The 22378-nt window shown below is 39.8% G+C and overlaps 1 protein-coding gene across 5 annotated transcripts; it reads right to left on the bottom strand.

Moving 5' to 3' along the window:
• Nucleotides 1-2987: 2987 nt before the first annotated feature.
• Nucleotides 2988-22234, bottom strand: HAUS1 (HAUS augmin like complex subunit 1). Of its 5 annotated transcripts, XM_042910308.1 has the most exons (11): nt 18752-18831; nt 18162-18279; nt 17788-17962; nt 12758-12893; nt 11005-11139; nt 9645-9768; nt 9178-9243; nt 7913-7984; nt 7626-7673; nt 6301-6384; nt 4215-4565 (listed from the first exon to the last, which is right to left on the bottom strand). In XM_042910308.1, the coding sequence occupies exons 2-10, from the start codon at nt 18174-18176 to the stop codon at nt 6334-6336; spliced, it is 822 nt and encodes a 273-aa protein (XP_042766242.1). In that variant the 5' UTR covers nt 18177-18279; nt 18752-18831; the 3' UTR covers nt 4215-4565; nt 6301-6333. The 5 variants fall into 5 exon arrangements, with proteins under 5 accessions (XP_042766239.1, XP_042766242.1, XP_042766237.1 ...); XM_042910305.1 differs by lacking the exons at nt 4215-4565; nt 18162-18279; nt 18752-18831 and adding exons at nt 2988-3178; nt 22121-22234; XM_042910303.1 differs by lacking the exons at nt 18162-18279; nt 18752-18831 and adding an exon at nt 22121-22234.
• Nucleotides 22235-22378: the final 144 nt, after the last annotated feature.

The raw sequence follows: 22378 nt of genomic DNA, 5'->3' as shown, positions 1-22378 counted from the left end.
TAGCAATACTACATCAGTTAAATTTTCCGAATTTGTTCATTTTACTGTGATTATCTAAGCATGTCTCTGTACTTAAGAGATTGATTTAGGGGGGTATTTAGGGATATAGCAGTGGTTCTCTATAGATAGACATGAAGTCCGGGGGTCAGAATTAGAGACAAAAACCAGAAGCTCCCTCTCACACACTGCCTCCCAACCCACATCCATATGGGTGCATTTGATGTTTCCAGAAAATATGCATGCTAGAGACCTGGAAATGGAATTAGAACAAAAGGCTGAATTCTGGGCTGCTCTGGCTATCTGCTTGCCCACACCACGCATCTACGTGCAGGGATGGACACTCACTTCGCTACGTCATCTGTGATAGAAACAGCTCCACTTCTTCCTTGTTAATTTGCATACCTTTTCTTCAACAGCTTTATTGAAATATAATTCACATACTGTACAATTCACCCATTTAAAGTATATAATTCATGGGGCACCTGGGTGGCTCAGTTGGGTAAGCATCCGACTTCAGCTCAGGTCATGATCTCATGGTTTGTGAGTTCAAGCCCCATGTCAAGCTCTGTGCTGACAGCTCAGGGCCTGGAGCCTGCTTCAGACTTTATCTCCCTCTCTCTCTACCCCTCCTCTGCTCATGCTCTGTCTCTGTCTCTCTCTTACAAAAATAAATAAACATTGGGGCGCCTGGGTGGCTCAGTCGGTTAAGCAGCCGACTTCAGCTCAGGTCATGATCTCGCGGTCCGTGAGTTCGAGTCCCGCGTCGGGCTCTGTGCTGACAGCTCAGAGCCTGGAGCCTGTTTCAGATTCTGTGTCTCCCTCTCTCTGACCCTCCCCCATTCATGCTCTGTCTCTCTCTGTCTCAAAAATAAATAAACGTTAAAAAAAAATTTAACAAAAATAAATAAACATTAAAAAAATAATAAAGTATATAATTCAGGGCGCCTGGTTGGCTCAGTTGGTTGAGTGTCTGACTTCGGCTCAGGTCACCATCTCATGGTTCATGAGTTTGAGCCCCACATCAGGCTCACTGCTGTCAGTGCCATGCCTTCACCAGATCCTCTGTCCCCTTCTTCCTCTGTCCCTCCCCTCCCTCTCAAAAATAAACATTAAAAAAATAAAGTATACGATTCAATGGTTTTCAATATATTCACCGACATGTGCAACCATTACCTCAAAAGGAACACTGTACCCTTAGCTCTCAGCCCGTACCTCTCATCCTCCCAGCCCTAAGCACCATCAATTGACTTTCTGTCTCTGGACATTTCATATGAATAGAATCCTATTACATGTGGTCTTTTGTAACTGTCTTCTTTCACTTACCATAATGCTTTCAAGGGTCATCCAAGGTGTAGCATGTACTGGTATTTCAGTCCTTTTTATTTCATGGCCGAATAATGTTCCATTGTGAGGACAGAACATATTTTGTTTGTCCACTCATCAGCTGGGGGGCATTTGGGTTGTTATGAATAATGCTAATACAAACATTCATGTATAAATTTTTGTGTGGACATATGTTTTCATTTCTTTCGGGTATATACTTAGGAGCTGAATTGCTGGGTCATACAGCAACCTTATATTTAATCATTTGAGACCCTGCCAAACCATTTTCTGAAATGACTCTAGCATTTTCTTCCTACCATTAGTGTAGGATGGTTCTAATTTGTCCACATCTTCACCAACACTTGTAATTTTTTGTCCTAGCCAGCTTGTGAGCAGGGGGTAGTATATCTCACTCTGGTTTTGATTTTTATTTCCCTGATAACTAATGATGTCAAACATCTTTTCATGTGGTTATTTGGGCAACTGTACATGTCTCACTGGAGACATGTCTATTCAAATACCTTATCCATTTTTTTAATTGGATTTTTTTGCCTTTTATTATTATTTTTAAGTCAATTTACTTATTGTGAGAGAGAGAGAAAGAGAGAGAGAGAGAGAGGGTAAGCATGGGGGAGTGGCGGAGAGTGAGGGAGAGAGAGAAAATCTCAACTAGGCTCTGCATTGTCAGGGCAGAGCCCAACGAGGGGCTCTATCCCATGAACTGTGAGATCATGACCTGAGCTGAAGTCAAGAGTCAGATGCCCAACCGACCAAGTCACCCAGGCATCCCGCCTTTTATTATTGAGTTGTAAGTTTTTACAGATTCTGGATACAAGTACTTTATCAGATATGGGATGTGCAAGTATTTCCCCCCATTCTGCAGATTGTCTAGTCACTTAAAAAAAAAAAATTTTAAGTAATCTCTACACCCAACATGGGCTGAAACTTACAACCCTGATATCAAGAGTCGCGTGCTCCACCCACCGAGCCAGCCAAACACCCATATTTACTTTCTTAATGGTATCTTTTGAAAGACAAAATTTTTTTTTGAAGATCCAATATTTTTAATTTATTACTTTATTTTAGATAGAGAGGGGGAGAGAGAGCATTAGTGGCAGAGAGAGGCAGAGGGAAAGAGGGAATCTATTTTTTTTTAGACCCTCATCATCTTTTTTTTCTTCATCATCTTCTTGTAACATAAGTTCTTATATAAAATACACTGAGAGTTTATTACATTCTGTAGTCTTGATAAAAAGGTAAGCCACAGATGTTTTCACAAAATTGTAATTATATATGCAACTTTTCTTTTTCTTTTCAGATTCACCTGTTTTTTTTTTTTTCTTCTAAATACAATTTATTGTCAAGTTAGCTAACATACAGTGTATAGTGTGCTCTTGGTTTCGGAGGGTAGATTCCCATGATTCGTCACTTATATACAACACCCAGTGCTTATCCCAACAAGCACCCTCCTCAATGCCCATCACCTGTTTCCCAACCCCCACCCCCCCCCCCACCCCCACCAGGGAAAGAGAAAATCTTAAGCAGGCTCTAGACTCAGCCTGGAGCCTGACATGGGGCTTGATCCCTTGACCCTGGGATCATGACCTGAACCAAAATCAAAAATCGGACATTCAATCGACTGAGCCACCCAGGAGCCCCGAAACACAAAAGTTAGCCAGTTTTAGCTATTTCCATGTAGTAAGCTGGGGCAATCATAGGACTCACCTAATTTTTTTCTCTTATCAATGAATGTCCTGTGCTTCTTTGTTGTTCAGTATCTGAAGACTATTGTTTCTTAATTTTTGTTTGTTTTTCTGTGTAAATCAAGGCAGTCAGTCTGATCACTCTTCTCCGCCTGGGCCAAAAGCAGAAATCCACGTTTTGACCTTCAGAGTTTTAATTACTGTTTGGTTCAAAATATTTTCTAATTCATATTATTATTTGATGCATAGGTTATTTAGAATGTTTTTCTTAAATTCCAAACATAGAACTTTTATTTTTTTTATCTAATTGCATTGTGATGAGAGAACATGCTGCATGGGGTTTCTGTGCTTTTGTAGTGGTTGAGATTTCCTTTACTGCCCACTCTTGGGACAATTTTTTTTTTTTTAAGGTAAGCTCCATGCCCAATCTCCAAGCTTGAACTCATGACTCTGAGATCAGGAGTCACATGCTCTACCAACTAAGCCAGACAGGAGCCCCTGGACAACTGTTGAAATGTTCTGGATACACCTAAAAAGAACATGTATCCCGTGGCAGGTAGGTATAGGATTCTTTGTATGTCCATTGGATCAAGTTTGTAAATTGTGTTGTTTAAATACTCTGTATCCTTGCTAATTTCTTTCTGTCTGTTCTTCAGCTCAGGTCATGATCTCACAGTTCATGAGTTTGAGCCCCACAGTTGGGCTCTGTGCTAACAGCTCAGAGCCTGGAGCCTGCTTCAGATTGTGTGTCTCCCTCTCTCTCTCTGTCCCTCTCCTGCTCACGCTCTTTCTCTCAAAAATAAATAAACATTAACAAAAAAATTAGGGGCACCTGGGTGGCTCAGTCGGTTAAGCATCCGACTTCGGCTCAGATCATGATCTCCCGGTTTGTGAGTTTAAGCCCCACATTGGGCTCTGTGCTGACAGCTCAGAGCCTGCTTCAGATGCTGTGCCTCCCTCTCTCTCTGTCCCTCCCCCACTCGTGCTCTCTCTCTCTCTCTCTCTCAAAAGTAAACATTAACAAACTAAAATAAAAACAATATAATTACTGTTTTTATAAAATTATGCTGGTCCTAAGTTTGATTCTTACAGTGTATATTTTTGCTCTCCTTTTACTTTGAACATTAATTTCACAAGCTACTTTTATCAATTAGCTACCGCAGCTAACAATCAGCCCAAAACTCAAAATAAGCTTCAAATAACAATCATTTATTATTTCTCATGATATATACGTTGACTTTGTGGGCTTCTGGCCCAGGCCAGGTTGGTTGATCTCTGCTGCCTGCTGGTGGCTTGATGGGGGCTGGACAGTCTAAGAAGGCCTCATTCATATGGCTGGCAGTTGGCAGCCTGCTTGTCTTGGGTTGGGGCAAGGCTCGGCTGGAATCACTTGTTTCTGCTCCATGTAGCTTCTCATCTGCCAACAGTTCAAGTTGCTTTACGTAGTGGTTTCAGAATTCCAGAGCCATAAGAGAGGGCAAGCTCCAACACACAGCTTTTAATCCTCTTCTTCTGTTACATTCGCTATTGTCTCATTGTCTAAAACAAATCACAAGGCCAAGCCAAGAGGTAGAGATACAGACTTCATCTCTGGACGGGAGAAGTAGCAAAGTCACCACACAACGGGTGAGTGCCCAGGGACAGATTGGTCATTTCCACAATCAATTCAAGCTGCCTTACCAAAAACACTGGAATTAAGTCAAAAGAAAAATGACAAACTTGGGAAAAATATTTACAGTGCAAATCACAAAAGATTAATTTAGCTAATATACAAGGGGCTCTTATAAATTGTTAAGATAAAGACAAAATCACTATACCTACATGGCTAAATGATATGGACAGTTTTCAAAAAAGGAAATACAAATGTCCTTTGTATATTATATTTCCACATATTTGTGGGAAAGGAGTGGGAAATTTTTAAGGTCATTTAGGTAACCTTTAAAAAAACTGATTGCAGGTGGCTGGGTGGCTCAATTGGTTAAGCGTCTGACTTCAGTTCAGGTCATGATCTCACGGCTTGTGAGTTTGAGCCCTGCATCGGGCTCTGTGCTGACAGCTCAGACCAGGGAGCTTGTTTCAGATTTTATGTCTCCCTCTTTCTCTAACCCCACCCCCACTCATGCTGTGTCTCTGTCTCTCACAAATTAATAAACATTAAAAAAAGAACTGATTGCAAAAACAAAACCCCTCATTGTTTCATTTTCCTCTTTTTTAAAAAGTAAACTGGTTGCTGGGGTGCCTGGGTGGCTCAGTTGGTTGAGTGGTTGACTTCAGCTCAGGTCATGATCTCTCAGTTTGTGGGTTCAAGCCCCGCATTGGGCTCTGTGCTGACAGCTCAGAGACTGGAGCCTGCTTTGGATTCTGTGACTCCCTCCCTCTCTGCCGCTCCCCTACTTACGCTCTTTTTTTCTCTCAAAAAATGAATAAATATTAAAAGAAAAAAAAAGCCATGACAGAGGATCGTACTTTAAAAATAAATAAATAAAATAAATTTAATTAAACTTGTTGCTTCTTAATCACATGGTACAAAATTTTTCAAAGTACAAAAAGGAACACAATGAAAACTTTCTCCTTCTTTTTCCCTATACCACGTTTGTAACGGCCTTTGATTTTACTTATAAAAGATCTTGCCATGTAGGAATTTTTTAATCCAAATTTTCAAATAATTCTATCATTTCATTTATGGCTCCTGGATTTGGGTCCTCTGTTATTGACTCTATGATTATTTAAAAGTCAAAACATTAAAGCGTTTCCCTGATTTCTCTTACTGTCTTTTTTTTTTTTTTTAACATTTAAATCTTTGATCCTTGGGATTATCCTGACATAAGGCATGAAATAAGGATATAGTACCATGGGTTGAATTATCTGTCTCTCTACTACTGATTTAAAAGGTCATCTCTTTCAACTAAATTCCTGCATATATTAACATCTGGAGGTAGGCAGGTGATTGATCAGAAGGAAGGCAGCAAAACCCTAGAGGGAGGGCTGGGGAGAAACGTAAGTTGAGTTACAGAACTCTTCACTTAGTTGGCCTCACAAGTGACTGCATGACAACTGTCATAATGTTCACCAAAGAGACCCACCGAGGGACACTTAACTGTCAGCAACATAGAAAACCCACAACAGTTTGTAATATGAAAACTGTGTATTTGGGCACAGAAATGCAATACACAACCAGAAACCACTGTTCCATCAACAGTGACATTATTATACAGGTGTTAAATTGTTAAGGTATAGGAGAGGAAACAATTCTTTCAAGTCCTATTCAATTTACTTTTTAGGGACGATGAAGCTTACTGGACTCTGGTCACAGTTCCATCATATCTACTTTCTTTGTAAGCTCAGCTTCAATGGTATCCTAAAGGAAGAAAGAACCACCATAAATTCTATAAATAAGGATATAAAACAGGTCCTCTAACTTCTAGTGTTATTTAAAATAAGGGAAGCAAAAAAGAAAAACATTAAAACAGAAATTTTTAAAAATACAATTATAAATATTAAATATGTGTTTAGACATTCCTTGCTTTTACCTCGCCCCCCTCATTCCCACACCCTAAAAGTTTTCAGACCCCTGATTCTAGTTAACATCTCAAGGGGGAAAAACCCTTTAGAGAGATGAATCAGTGTATCAGTGTAAAGACACATGAACACATTTTTCTGACCTCTGCTGCTTGACCAATGCATTTCCTCAACATCTCTCACGTCACCTCTTTTCTTCTCTCGTTGACACTTTCTCATTACTTCTCACCTGGTCTACATACACCAACCGTTTCTGCAGTTTTCTTTCTCCTTCTTCTAATCCACCCTATATACTGATTCCAGAATAATCTTCCTAAAAACTGGCCTAATCAAAAAGCATAGCTCTGATCACATTTCATTTCTCTTTAGCTTAGAAAGTTAAGAAACACACAGCAATGTTCAGTGGTCCCAAACAGCCTCCAAGTTCAACTCCCTTTATATTTAAGGTCCTTTATATCATAAACCAATTGACCTTCTTTAGTCCTATTGTCCACTGCATACCCCTAAACAGCTGGGCCGCATCACTTGTCAAAGCTTGGAAAAGTCCTCCGTTTTCCAGCTCATACACCTTTGTTAATTCATTTGCTTAGAATATTCTGTCTTGGGACACCTGGGTGGCTTAACTGGTTAAGCATCCGAGTCTTGATTTAAACTCGGGTCACAAACTCATGGTTTGTGAGACTGAGCCCCGGGTCGCTGTTAGCACAGAGCCTGCTTGGGATTCTCTCTCTCCCTCTTTCTGCCCCTCCCCTGCTTGCTCTGTCTGTCTCTCTCAAAAAAAACAAATAAACTTAAAAAAAAAAAAAGAATATTCTGTCTTGCAACCCCCCTTTTCCAATTAGGAAAATCTATGCGAAAATGTAAAAGACATAAAAGGTCACTATATATTTTTTATGCAAAGAAACACATACACATATCCAAAAAAGTATTAAAAAACGCATGGTAATGACGCACAACAGCTTTGAGACCGTGGTTTACCTTGGAATAGGAAGGAAAGAAGGGTGGAAGGAGCTGTAGCCATATCAGTGTTTTTTCCTTTATTTTTAAAAAATAGGAAGGAAAAAAACTGGAACTACTTACTAGTTCCCGCTTTGCTTCTTCAATTTTCACCTGAGCAAGCGACGGATTCTTTTAAAGAAAAATAAAACAAGGAAAGATTATGTTGCTTCAACTAGGACTCAAGGAGAAAAAGTGCAACAATCTTTTTCAAAAGGCAAAACACCTTACAGAGTGTATCCAGTGCACACGCAACACTGAAACTCAGCGGAGACTTGAAAGCCTTAAACATGAACCCAGTATTTTCATGATCAGTTAGTACCCCCGGGGAAAGTTGGCGACGACTTTTTTTAATTCATAAAAATAATTACCGGCATTAAATCTAAATAGGACTCCAATTTTTTCTTCAAAGGTATTGTCTGTCGTTTTAGTTCTGCCAATTTCTGGGGGTGGAAAAAGATCCAAGAGTCACAGAGTGATAGAGATATTCATAATGCAACTAAATATTGCTCATTTCTGAAATAAAACATAATAAAGCGTTAACATTAAGATATTTTAAATAATATATCAAATTGTATCAATGTGTTAAATGAGGTTCAAAGATATAGGAATAACAAACTCACTTCCAATGGAAACAATCCTTATTAGATGCTTAAAATAGAAAAGTTATACTCCCATTTATTAAGAATTGGATCTAAATGGGGCACCTGCTGGCTCTGTTGGTAAAGCATGCAACTATTGATCTCAGGGTTTAAGTTTGAAACCTACAATGGGTGTAGAGATTACTTAAAATCTTTAAAGGGGCACCTGGGTGGCTTAGTTGGTTAAGCGCCTGACTCTTGATTTTGGCTCAGATTATGATCTCACGGTTCCTGAGTTCAAGGCCCATGTCAGGCTCTGTGCTGACAGCATGGAGCCTGCTTGGGATTCTTTCTCTTTCTTTTTCTGCCCCTCCCCTGCTCTCTTGCTCTCTCTCTCAAAATAAGTATTTTAAAAATTAAAAAGAAATGAAAAAGAAATAAAATCTTAAAAAAAAAAGACTAGGATCTAAATATGCTGTCTAGGAAGACAGAACAATGTGATCAAGAGGAATCAGAATGTAAGGGAACAATTAGAATCTCAAATACATACTTATGAATTGTCAACTTTAGATTCCCAAATCAAAGTATAAAAAAATCTTAAGAATAAATAAGTAATAATAAAATAAAACAAAGCCCCCTCTTTCTTCCTCTTCCTATCAAAATACATGAAACACTTACACAACCTAAAAACCTAGAATTGCATCCTATATGAGTTTTGGGGCCTGCATTTTTACTGTACATGGAAAGAGAAGAAGAGGACCTACATGGTTAGCACATAATCCCTCAATAAATGTATTTTATAAATAAATCAATAATATATAACGGACTCTAGCAAAGAGTTTCTGGCATATAGTAGTAAATAAAGGAAACCAAACAAATGTGAGGATAGATACAGCTAACCACGTAATAAAGGTATAAATACTAGTGAACATAAAGTACAGAGGTAAAGAAAAACAGGTCAATAGTGAATAAAGCTCTCTAAAAAGAAGCAAATGAAAAGGCAGATTGTGTGCTAAGATTCTAAAGAAAGCTAAATTGGGTTAAAATAGGCTCACCTCTGAGAGCGCTACGAGGGACTGGTGAGACAGAGAAGCATCCATGCCTCTGGTGGAAAGTTGCTCCTATAATTACAAAAAAAGGGAGTTTAGTGAAAAAAAGTATTTTCAAAGTGACCATCGTGACATATTTTCATCATATAACACAGTAAAGAGAAGCTACAAATCATAGATGAAAGACCACATGCATCTAAGCAGTTCTATGCTGCATGTGGGTCATTTCAAACAGTCACAGATTTGTGACAAGGTGGGTTCAGCGCTAAGAGTTGGGGCCCCCAGGCTTGGGGGCCTGGCTGCCTGTGTTTGAATCTGGATCCACTGCTAAGCAGCTACGTGACCTTGGGTAAGTGACCTATTTTCTCTGTAGTTCCCTTATCTGTAAAAAAGTAAGCATATGTCTAGTTGTGAGGATGAAGGTCGACAAGAAGTCTGAAAAGAACTAAATATATTCAGTCCTTTGTACAAACCTCTGCAGCTCTGATTCCAAATCTGAACTCCTCCGACTTTGCTTTTAGGAAATCCATGTTCTGAAGACGATGGTCAACTTTGGCCCTTTCCGTAGACAGATGCAACTCTGCCTTCTTTAGATCCCTTTAAAAAGTAGAGTTGAACCCATGGGGGAGGGGAAGGAAAAAAAAAAAAAGAGGTTAGAGTGGAAGAGAGCCAAAGCATAAGAGACTCTTAAAAACTGAGAACAAACTGAGGGTTGATGGGGGGTGGGAGGGAGGGGAGGGTGGGTGATGGGTATTGAGGAGGGCACCTTTTGGGATGAGCACTGGGTGTTGTATGGAAACCAATTTGACAATAAACTTCATATATTGAAAAAGAAAAGTAGAGTTGAAAACATTTTCTTCTCCTCAGTGGAATTATTATTAAAAAAATACTCTGGATTAGCCAAAAGTAGACAACATACTTGCTACTTTCTACTACAGATTTTATATCCCGGACTAGCTACGGTTTATTCTCCCAGGTCATTCTCCACTCCATGTTGCCACCTGGGATTTTTCTCATGGAATACTAAGTAATTTTAAGATTAATCTATGCCAATTATTCTTGGAGAAAGTGAACCTGCTATTTAAAAAAGTGATTTAATATATCCTAAAGCAATTTGAATTATGGAAGTCTCAAAGCCTTCTTTCCTAAATGTGACATGATACAGTGCCTTGCATATACATACTTAATATTTGTTAAATAAATTTACACACCACCAAATTACTTGTGCATATCCACACTCCTGATCTATAGCATCTAATCTCTGGGGCAACCAAATATAATGTGACTTTAGGTTGCACCATGGCTTATAAGTTAAAAAGAAAAATTCACATACATTTTCAAAATTATAAAACCCAGGCTATTTAATTATTTTTAATTTTTTTCTTTCATGTTTATTTATTTTTGAGAGAGAGACAGACAGACAGAGTGTGAGAGGGGGAGGGGCAGAGAGAGAGAGGGAAACACAGACTTTGAAGCAGGCTCCAGGCTCCAAGCTGTCAGCACAGAGCCCAATGTGGGGCTCGAACTCACAAACCGTGAGATTGTGACCTGAGCTGAAGATGGACACTTAAATGACTGAGCCACCCAGGCGCCCCAAACCCCAGGCTATTTATAAAAGAGAAAAAATGGTAAGAAAAAGTATGAAGTAAAAGGTGAAAGTCTGTACCCAATCCCTACTTCCACCCAAGTCATTTTTTACTTAGAAAACCATGTATGGACTCCAGTTTCTAATGTGTTGTTTTAAATCCCGTCTACTGTCAAAACTAAATCTGACACTGTCCTGTTACTGCCTGTATAACAAACATCATCACCACTTTCAACTCAGTTACTTACTCTCGTAGACATTTTTCCAACACTAAAGTTGCAGTTAGATTTTTTTCAAGTTTTGCCAATTCAAGCTTGATTTCTTCATTTTTGGATTTGGTACGGAAAAGATCAGACGTCAAATCATTCACTGCGGGGATAAAACTAAAAAAAGGATCTGGTCACGTAAATGGACATTAAGGACAATAATGATAATTATTCCTCATTTCTAACAATGATTTTGTCTTAATGTGGATTCTTCTGTAATCATGCTCTATGCATTTTTTTAATAATTAAAAAAAATTTTAACGTTTATTCATTTTTGAGAGTGCGTACACGCGACTGGGGGAGGGGCGCAGAGAGACAGAGAGAGAGAGAGAGAGAGAGAGAGAGAGAGAGAGAATCCAAAGCCTGCTCGACGGTGTCAGCACAAAGCCTGACATGGGGCTCAAGCTCATGAACTATGAGATCATGACCTGAGCTGAAGTCAGACACTCAACTGACTGAGCCATCCAGGCGCTCCTCTCTGTATTTTTTTATATGCTGTTCCCATTTCCTGGAAAGCTCTTCTTCAGGTAAATTTCAATTCGTCTTTTAAAATTCAAATAAGATTCACTCCGGTTCTGGAACTCACTACCCCTTTCTCTGTACTACTTATCAATAGGTTGTACATTCTTATACTGTTAAAGGTGTCACTCTATGCTATAGTTTTACATACCCATCTCCCCTATTTGACTGTGAGCAGAGACTGTCCTTGCTGCCAATTATTATCCTATTCATCTCTGCTTCCTCAGAGCAGAGCTATATGCCTAGCGTATAACCGGTATTTGGTGTCTGCTGAATTGACTGAATTCAAGTTTAGGTTTCTTATGTTCTTATACCTGAAACACTACTTCATGAGAATATATATAAATTCCAAGTTTTATATGGGCAATTAAGTAGAATAGCTATACAGTTCTCGGATTGTAAGTTATAGTGGTAGTCCTAGCTGAGATACGGCCACCAACGGTAATCACATGGACTTTGGGGTCAGGCTGGGTTTGAATCCCAAATCTGCCATTTACCAGCTTGGAGAAGTTATTTAATACACCTCTCCTGAGCTTTAGTTTCCTCTTAGGGTTGCTAGAAAGAATAATGTCATTACATAAGTGGAATACCTGTCACAAAGAATAAAGGTCCGTAATCTACTCTACCCAGTAGAGCAGGGACATGACCAAAATTCACTATGCTTAATAAGATAATTTAGATTTTTTTTTAACGTTTATTTATTTTTGAGACAGAGAGAGACAGAGCATGAACGGGGGAGGGTCAGAGAGAGGGAGACACAGAATCTGAAACAGGCTCCAGGCTCTGAGCCGTCAGCACAGAGCCCGACGTGGGGCTCGAACTCACAGACCATGAGATCATGACCTGAGCCGAAGTCGGCCGCTTAACCGACTGAGCCACCCAGGCGCCCCTGAATAAGATAATTTAGGCTACTGCTTTTCTTATTGTTTACGGGGAATAATGTAAGTGTTACCTAATTTCTTTCCAAACAAATGTGAGAAGCAACCTTCACAAACCTAATCCTGAAAGAAGAAAACACTAAAATTTAAACAATGCCAGGTTTATCTGAATTAAATACATACATTTACTAGCAATGATAAGAAGGAATTAAGTAAATTCAGTGTTTTGGGATTTATTGTTAATTTCCTATATAGAATTACCCAGTGAAACAAAAAGTCCTTAGTTGAGACCTTACAGTACCTATGATTACAGAAATGAAAACTGTCACAAGAATTACCTAGCTAGTGAGGAATCCTTTGTTTCAAGGGCCACTGCACTGTCAACCAAAGCATTCAGGTACCTAGAACCAGCGCCAGACAGATTGGCAGGGGAAAAATTCACACTTTCCATGAGAAGGTCTTGAAGGTGCTTGGCTGAAAAGATATAAGAGTTCTATGGTGACTAAGATGTTTGTTTTACTTTAATTTTTAACAGCTTTAATGACAACTTATCATATACCATATAACCCACTCACCTAAAGTATACAACTCAATAGCTTTTAGTATATTCACAGAGTTGTATACCCATCAATACAATCAATTTTAGAACATTTTCATCACCCCAAAAAGAAACCCCACCATTTCTTAGTCATCCTATTCCAATACCCCAACCCATGAAGCCCTAGCAACCACTAATCTACATTCTGTCTTTTCTCATTTCGTATTTGGGTATATACCTAGGAGTGGAACTGGTGGGTCATATGGTAACTATGTTTTAACCATTTGAGGAATTGCCAGACTGTTTTCCAAAGGGACTGTATGATTTTACATTCCCACCAGAAGTGTATGAGGATTTCAATTTCTCCGTATCTTTACCAACAAGTTTTTTTTTGTTTGTTTGTTTTACCAACAGTTGTTATTATTTGTCTTTTTTTTTTTTTGCATAGTGGTCATTCACAGAACTTAATAAATGGTTACTCAAGACCCGAATATTTTTATTTTTGATTATAGCCCTCCTTATAGGTGTGAAAAGGAATTGTGGTTTTCATTTGCATTTCCCTGATGGCTAATAATGCTGGCTTAATGGTCATTTTTATATTTTCTTGGGAGAGATGTATATTCACATCCCTTTCCCATTTTTAATTGGGTAATATGTCTTTTTATTATTGAGTTGTAAGAGTTCTTTATAAGTTGTAGATACAGGTCCCTTATCAGATATGATTTATAAATGTTTTCTCCCATTCTGTAGGTTGTTTTCTTCACTTATTTGATGGTGTCCTTTGAGAACAAAAGTTTTAATTTTGATGATGTACAATTTATCTACTCTTTCTTTTGTTGTTTGTGTTTAGGGACTCATAGCTACAAAACCATTGCCAAATTCAAGGTCATAAAGATATACACCAATGCTGTCTTCAGAGTTTTAGGTTTAGCTCTTACATTTAGGTTTTTCATTTATTTTGAGTTAATTCTTACATATGGTATGAGGCAGGATCCAACCTCATTCTTGTACATGTGGATATCCAGTTAGCCCAGCACTGGTCATTGAAAAGGCTATTTTTTTCCTCCACTGAATTGTCTTGTTACCCTTGTCAAAAAATCAAGAGACCAGGGGTGCCTGTCTGGCTTACTTGATGGAGCACGTGACTCTTGATCTTGGGGTTGTGAGTCTGAGACCCATGTTGGGTGTAGAAATTACTTAAAAATAAAATATTAAAAAAAAAAAAATCAATAGACCAGGAGTTAAGGCTTCCAGCCTACCAGTGCAAAGAGCTCTGCATACCTGCTGTCCAGTCAAAGTGGTGAAAATTGTAAACAAACAAACAAACAAAGACACCCAACCATGTAAAAACACAAACACAAAAACAAAACCAGAACTAAAACACAATGATTTAAAGCCTCTGGAAATGGTCCTAAGAACAAACAGCAAATGAAGAAACATCTATTCAAGAAAATCTATGACAATTCAGTAAGGAAGGTGAGTTTGTGATATGTAAACCAAAACCACTCTCTCCTTCTCTCTCCCAGTTCAGGGAGGCAGAGACTCCACTCCAGACTGTTGTAGTCAAGAACACAGGGATCCCTCTGCCCCCAGCTCCCAGCCAGAGGGCTTTGTTTCCGGGAGGAATAGGACTTCAGTGTTTCTCATCCTGCCACCAGCTCTCTGTTGCTGAGACTAAGTCCTAGATCAATGTGGATGAGAGGTGTGGGCTCCCCCATCCAGCCACTGTTCTTAGTATCAAGCTCTACCGTGGGTGAGCATCTACCATGCTGAGAATACCAGGGCCCTGAGGGCCCTTGCACCAGCTCATGAGGTGGTGACTTCAGACCAGGAAAGTCAAGTCAAGAGGACCTAAGTCTGCTGTACTCCCCCGTCCACCCAGCACTCAGCATCTACACTAGGGTGTCACTTGGAGAAAAGCTTGCTATTGTCTCTACCCTCACCTCCAGATCACTGGCTCAGAGATTTTTGTGCAGAGGAAGAAGCAAGCCATAGAAGAGATAATGCCCAGTATCTTCCCAAAGGAACTGATTTCATTTGCAACAGAGCCTGGAGAAGTCCAAGCCTAAGGAGACTCTCGAAAACAATGGAAGTTATAGTAAAAAGCAATTGGGAGAAGAGTCAAACTGCGGGCTAGTTAGTTTACATGGGAGAACCAGAAAATAAGACATCTAGGAGGGGCCATCCTTGGGTCACAACAAATATCAAACACTGCCCTGTAAAACTACTCCTTTAAGGGTGCCAGAATTTGATTGAATTAGCTTGTAGAACAATTTATGTCCCACAGCATTGCTGAAATCAATAATCAGCTGTCAATTACCAGAATTTTACACCTGGATGTGGTCTATGAAAGAGAGTAAGACAGTCCCCAAAACCACTGACATCCCAGAGTGACTGTGGGAATACTTAAGTCTGTGCCTCCCTGAGGAGCAACATCAGAGGCTTAACACCATCAGGGGTAAATAGACTTCATTAAAAGCAGTCAGTCACTAAGTAAATAAGAAAACAACAATGAAAACAAGCTCTGGGGCGGTGGGGGTGTTGGGAGACTAGTACTCAGAGTTGCTACATTACCTAAAATGTCCAGTTTCCAACAAAAAATATACAGGCATGCAAAACGACAAAGCATGACCCATAGTAAAATGTAAGCAAAAGAAACTGCCTGTCAGAATGACCAGATATTGGATTTGTCAGAAAAAGACTTCAAAACAGCCATAATAAATATGTTCACAGTACTAAAGGAAACCATGATTAAAGAAGTAACAAAAGGTATAAGGACAATGTTGTATCAGAAAGACTATCAAAAAGAGATAGAGGGGCGCCTGGGTGGCGCAGTCGGTTAAGCGTCCGACTTCAGCCAGGTCACGATCTCGCGGTCTGTGAGTTCGAGCCCCGCGTCAGGCTCTGGGCTGATGGCTCGGAGCCTGGAGCCTGTTTCCGATTCTGTGTCTCCCTCTCTCTCTGCCCCTCCCCCGTTCATGCTCTGTCTCTCTCTGTCCCAAAAATAAATTAAAAAACGTTGAAAAAAAAAATTAAAAAAAAAAAAGAGATAGAAATTATAAATGGAAATTCTAGAGTTGAAGAGTACAATAACTAAAATGAAAAGTTCACTAGAGAAAACAAACAATAGATTTGAAGTAGCAGAATAAATAATAAGTGAACTTGAAGATAAAGTGATAAGAGATTATGGAAGCTGAAGAACAGAGAGGAAAAGAGTGGGCGCACTTGGGTGGCTCGGTTGGTTGAGTGTCTAACTCCTGATTTCAGCTCAGGTCATGATCCCAGGGTTGTGGGATCGAGCCCCACATCGGGCTCCTTGCTGAGCTATGGAGCTCTCTCTCTCTCTCTCTCCCCTTCTATCCTGCTTGTGTGCTCTTTCTCTCTAAAATAAAAATTTTTTTTTAAAGTGAAAAATAAAAGAGCCTCAGAAAAATGAGGAACAACATTAGGCACATCAACATATGTACAATGGTCATACAGAAGAGAAAAAGCAGAAAAAATAGTCAAAGAAATAATGCCTGAAAAGTTCCCATATTTATTGAAAAACAATAATTTACACATTCAAGGAATAACTCAACAAATCCAAGTAGGATAAATGCAGAGAGCTCCACAAACATACATATCAAAGTAAAAATGTTGAAGTAAAAGATAAGGAGACAATCTTGAGACAATCTTGTTCTCACAGCAAAAGAAAAAGGACGTGTTATTTACAAGGAAACCCCAATAAGATTAACAGTTGACTTCTTGGCAGAAACAGTGGAGGCCAGAAAGCAATGGGACAACATAGTGGAAAGTGTTCTAAAAGAAAATCTGTCAACAGAGAATCCTACATCTAGCAAAACTATCTTTCAAAAATGAATGCAAATAAAGACTCCCAGATAGACAAAAACTGAGAGAATTGGTTGCCAGCAGTCTTGACTTATAAGAAATACTAAAGGAAGTTCTGCAGGCTAAAAGCAAGTGACCCCAAACAATAATTCAAATGCACACGAAAACAACAATGAACACCAGGAAAGGTGGCCAGGGAATTATAAAGAGTATAAATGCATATTTTTTTCTCCTGATTTAAAAAGCAATTGTATAACATAATATGCATACAAAGTACTGCTGGGTCATAGAAATGTAATATATATTCTAAAAGCAGTACTCCAAAACAAAAAGTCAATTTTGCTGTATGTTAACTTTTAAAAGAAAGCAGGAAAAAAGCCCACACATAGAATTACAATATAAATTGCACTACACTCAAAACATGGAATGTAACACATGCCACACATGTAAGTTAGTTAAATACAGGGCAATTGCAAGACTCAATTCTTTCCTCTTTTGTATATTCTGACCATAGATAGACTTTTATCAATTGTTTTTTAATGTGTGGTTAGTATTATAAAAACAACAGGTTTCCCAAATACACTCTTTCAAGCTACACAGGCGTAGCATACATACTAATAGTGTGACTTGTGCAAGTCTCATAGTTCATGGCTGCCACTTCAGATGTCCCAATGGCTCACTGTAACTAAATCATGGAGACGGGGAAACAGATCAAAAAGATATGTAAGTGAAAAACCACAGGCATCTTGTATGTCAGGCTACGTTTAGATTCATGTTTTAGGGGTTACTGTTGTGCTATCAGAGTACCAATTGAATTTATATTATAATGAAATTTATTGCTTATTAAGTTGCTGTAACAGAATGGGAGGCAAATCTGGGTAAAATAAAGAAGCAAAACTAACAAGCAGTCTACCTTAAATTAAAGCTTGTATACTTTAACGTTATATATAAAATGTAGTCATCTCGAGTTATTACCTCATTCAAAACTCTTACTAATCTCACCTTCTGATTCATATTCGCTTGCTTTCTGTTTCAAGTCCTCTATCACCAGGCAGACATCCCTGTCCCGGACTCTGTTGCGTTCTGAAAGGTGATGTAAAATCTCCGTGGTCCGAGGATTCACCTCATATTGCGGAATGGGGTGATCTCCAAATATTTTTTTCAACCACGCAGCAACCTAACCATTAAAAGAAAAGCAAAGATTATAAACCTTGTTTATTGTAAAAGCATGAAGCAAATATTCGAAAGAAGTGATCAGAAGCAAAGAAAATGTGTTGTAGAAATGTTCTATTTATTTTACATTATAATTTGTCTTTACGGAGATAGATACTAGACGTCAGGAGACAAAAGTGAGCAAGCACAAATAAAAAAATTACCATAAAACAATCCATATTTTCCTAAAGCTACAAAGTTGTATACGCTAATAATGTGCATCACTCGGATAATTTTAAAGCTCAATATGAAGGTGTTCAAGCTTTCTTATACGTGAAAAGTCTGAAAAAAAAAAAAAAAAGAGTTGCCCCCAACAACACACCAAAAGCCCCGCTGTTCTGGGAGGCACCTAGAGTTGGGATGCAGGCCGAGGAATCAGGTCAGGTGTGAAAATCCTACTAGGAAGCAGCGGTGAACGGGGAAGCTTGGCTGTAAGGTGGGTCTGGATTTGGAAGTCCCACTCCAGTCTGCTGAGAGGGATCTCCTACCAGGGGACTCTTCAACCGCTGTCCAAGCCCGAGTCCCAGCAAGGAGAGGCCCGGGGAAGGAAGGGAAACGCCCTTTCTGGGGGGTGGGGGTGGGGGGGTGTAAGCGGAGTCGGGCTCCCAGATCGCCAAGGCGGACTAAAGACCGATCCGCGGAGCAAGGGGAGGACAAAAGTAAAATGGTGCGCCCAGGAGATGCGCGGGCGAGGAGTGTGTCGCCAAAGACGCCGTTTCCAAGAGGCCGCAAAGCCCGGCTCCCGCCCCATCACCTGCGCCTCTTTCTCTTCCTGTGCTTCCATAGCCGCCGTTCCCTCAACTTCTCGAGAAGCTCCTCACGAGAGAAGTGCCGAGCTCGCTCGGAAGGCCCCGCCCACACACCGTTGGTCCCGCCCCTTCTGGGCCAAGGGTTTTTGGGAGTTGTGGTTTCTTACTAGGACTCTGGGCCTCTGAGTCCTTGGGCCAGGCTGGTGGAAGACTCCAGCACCGGAGCCTCTCTTCACTTGCTGCTTCTACGCTCTCTCCGCTCTCCGTGGTATCATTTCCTGGGTGAGAAGTACACCTGTCTAGAACCAGCCTGTTTTTTCTTTCTTATATTTTTATTTCTGACTTGAATCATTTGTCTTTAAAAAACAAACAAACCTGCAACTTGTTTTTCCGATAACTGATATTTGTTTCTTCCACACGGAGTGCATTAAGTTAAATGTTTTATTTTTACCTGAGCAATATGAGCCACAGCAATCTTTATCTTATCCCTTAGTTTTCACTCCCAAAGAGCTATCTGTGCTGGAGGCTATTTTAAAACAGTTGCCAGCTGGGGCGCCTGTGTGGCTCAGTCGGTTGAACTTCAGACTCGATTTCAGCTCAGGTCATAATCCCAGGGTGGTGGGATGAGCCCCCACCTTGGGCTCTGCACTGAGTATGGAGCCTGCTTGGGATTCTCTGTCTCCCCCAACCCCCTCTCTTCCCCTCTCTGTCTCTGTCCCTCCCCCACTCATGCAATCTCGTCCTCTTCAAAATAACATTTATTTTTTAAAAAGGAACATAATTTGCTTTAAAAAATAAAACAGTCGGGGCGCCTGGGTGACTCAGTCGGTTAAGCGTCCGACTTCGGCTCAAGTCATGATCTCACAGTCCGTGTGTTAAAGCCCTGCTCAGAGCCTGGAGCCTGCTTTGGATTTTCCTCTCTCTCTGCCCCTCCCCTGCTTATGCTCTGTCTCTCTCTGTGTCTCAAAAATAAATAAAAACATTAAAAAAAATAAAAAATAAAACAGTTGACAGGAGCCAACTTCTGACATTGTTGCTGCTGCTCAGCCATTCTTCCATTCATTTCTTGCCTTCCCTAAAATTCTCCATCCAGTAGTTAACACGAAGAGAGGTTCTCTATATTTACACAGCAATATATAGTTTTCTATGTGTTTTATTTCAGTTTAATTCTTTTTTTTAAATTTTCTTTTTTAATGTTCATTTAATTTCAAGAGAGATAGAGCGTGAGCAGGGGAGGGGCAGAGAAAAAGGTAGACACAGATTCTGAAGCAGGCTCCAGGCTCTGAGCTGTCAGCAAAGAGTCCAATGCAGGGCTCAAAACCATGAACCATGAGATCATGAGCTGAGCCAAAGTTAGACACTTAGCCAACTGAGCCACTCAGGCATGCCTTTAGTTTCATTTTTACAAGTAGCTGGTAAAAATAGATGAACAAATTTTACCTATTTTCATGTTAAAACACACACACACACACACACACACACACACACACACACACACACGGATTAAATGAATTGACCAAGATTAGGTAGTAGAAGGTAGAATCCGACCATAATGTTCTGGTTCCGATTGAGTGTTTATCTTTGAAGGCTAGTTAGACCACACTGTTGCCTGCAACCTCCTGTAATATACTGTTACACCAGGAAAGGTAGACCGTGTACTCGACTGCCTGATATATGTGGTTTAAGACCAAATTGTGGAGTAGTCTTACCACTAAATATCTTTCTTCTAAGTCATGTGCATATTTAAAATGACGAAACCTTTCTTTTCAAAGGAATTTTATTAACTAGTGAATACTATATTGTATGGCTTGTTTATTCTTTTTGTTTTACTCAAATATATCTCTGCTCAGTAACCAAATATCTGGTAAGATGGTACAGCCCCTGAACGGGAAAAAGTTATCTTTATGCCCTTTGTCCACTTTCATCACTACAAATTTCACAAAATAACCCTCCAACTTTGTTGTTTTTACAAACCATTTTTTTTTCTGTTAGCCTACTATTACCTATGAGGAGAAGGATTCTCAGCTTGAAAATAGAGTAGAATTTTAGGGAAAGGGATTGCTGACTGTACATTTACAAGCCATCTTTTAGGAAATGACCCTTTCAACCCAGATATTCATATGCCCTACCCAAATTAAGGTTTTAGGTGTAAACCAGGATTTGGCGAATGAAGCTGAAAGATGCTTCTCAGAACACTTACAAGTGAAGGCAATATTAATAGTTTTACTATCACAAAATACCCCATATCTTACCCCCCCCCCAATTCTGTACATATCACAAAAAAATCTCAATAAAAATTCTGTATGTGTATGTGTGGGGATAGTTCTGCCCCAATCTTTTTTTTTTTTTTTTTTTATGTTTGTTTTGAAAAAGAGAGAAATAGAGAAAGTCCAAATAAGCTAGAGCAGAGTGAGAGGAGAGACTCCCAAACAGGCTCCTCACTGTCAGCACAGAGCTGGATTCCATTAACCATGAGATCATGACCTGAGCCAAAGTCAGACACTCAACGGACTGAGTCACTTAAGTGACAGGGCACCCCAGGAGCCCCAGTTGTGTCCCATATTTATATATATATGTTATAAATTATGTATATAATATATAATATAGTAATATATGTTATATATATATCTATATGTATCTAGTGTTTTATAAATAATTATAAATAATTAGTGTTTATTTTTGAGAGAGAGACAGAGCACCAGCTGGGGAGGGGCAGAAAGGGAGACACAAATTTGAAGCAGGCTCCAGGCTCCCAGATGTCAGCATGGAGCTGACACCGGGCTAGAACCCACGAACTATGAGATCATGACCTGAGATCATCACTTGAGCCAAAGTCAGATGCTTAACCCACTGAGCCCCTCAGGCACCCCTGCCCCAATCTTAATGTGTAGATATAGAAAAGGTTTTTTCTTCATTTCCATTGTATTCCAAATTTAAAAGCATAGTCCCTGCTGTCATGAAACTAGTTGCTGGTAGAGGAAACCTTGACTTCTGGTCCAGTCTGTGGTGGGACTTCTGATTCTGGTCCACTCTCAGTAGAATTGGCAACCACTCTTCTTGAATTGTGTTTGTTACCATTAAAAAATTGTTCTAATATACAGTATTCATTTAGGTAGAATCTAAAAGAACTGCGATTTTCCAATTTGAGCGCGTACTGGATCACCTAGAATGGTGTGGGTGCCTGTCAAAAATTAAGATTCCTCCAAATTTTCGATTTTAAGAGGGTCTGGGGTGGGGCCAGCGATCTTCACATTCACCAGTTCGGCAAGCCCAGGGTGATAATTGTTTACTGTTGCTACAGCACCAAGGCTTTAATAGCTGTAGTCTCGGACATCCCCCCCTCCCCCCCGCCCCACCATTCAACCTCCTGTCACCTTCAAACCAGCCGCGCCAGGTACAGGGTGACGTCTACACCGTCTCCCTATCGGAACCGGGCCTGAGCGCCGCATCATAGCAGGTTCCGCTACCCACATGGTCGCCAGGGGCAACCATAAGGTCGACTCAGTAGGCCAAAATAAATGTATAACGAATGCCTGGGCCGAAGCTGGCCAACGTCTAATCACTCATTTTTAAGTTTAAATCTAAAAATAATATTTAAAAAAAGCAACTCCACCCCCAGTCCTCCTCTAAAA

This window comes from Panthera leo, chromosome D3, assembly GCF_018350215.1.
Source record: "Panthera leo isolate Ple1 chromosome D3, P.leo_Ple1_pat1.1, whole genome shotgun sequence".
Taxonomy (NCBI): domain Eukaryota; kingdom Metazoa; phylum Chordata; class Mammalia; order Carnivora; family Felidae; genus Panthera; species Panthera leo.
This window is presented reverse-complemented; position numbering and strand designations above follow the sequence as displayed.

Bases quoted from the DNA above. Each gene is read 5' to 3' on its own strand.
- HAUS1 (XM_042910305.1), bottom strand. From the start codon at position 22,219: ATGTGGGTAGCGGAACCTGCTATGATGCGGCGCTCAGGCCCGGTTCCG. The intron at 11,140-12,757 runs GTAATTCTTGTG...TCCTTTTTTTAG, and splicing joins AAGGATTCCTCACTAGCTAG to TTTTATCCCCGCAGTGAATG. The intron at 6,385-7,625 runs GTAAGTAGTTCC...TTCTTCCTTTAG, and splicing joins AAGAAGCAAAGCGGGAACTA to GATACCATTGAAGCTGAGCT.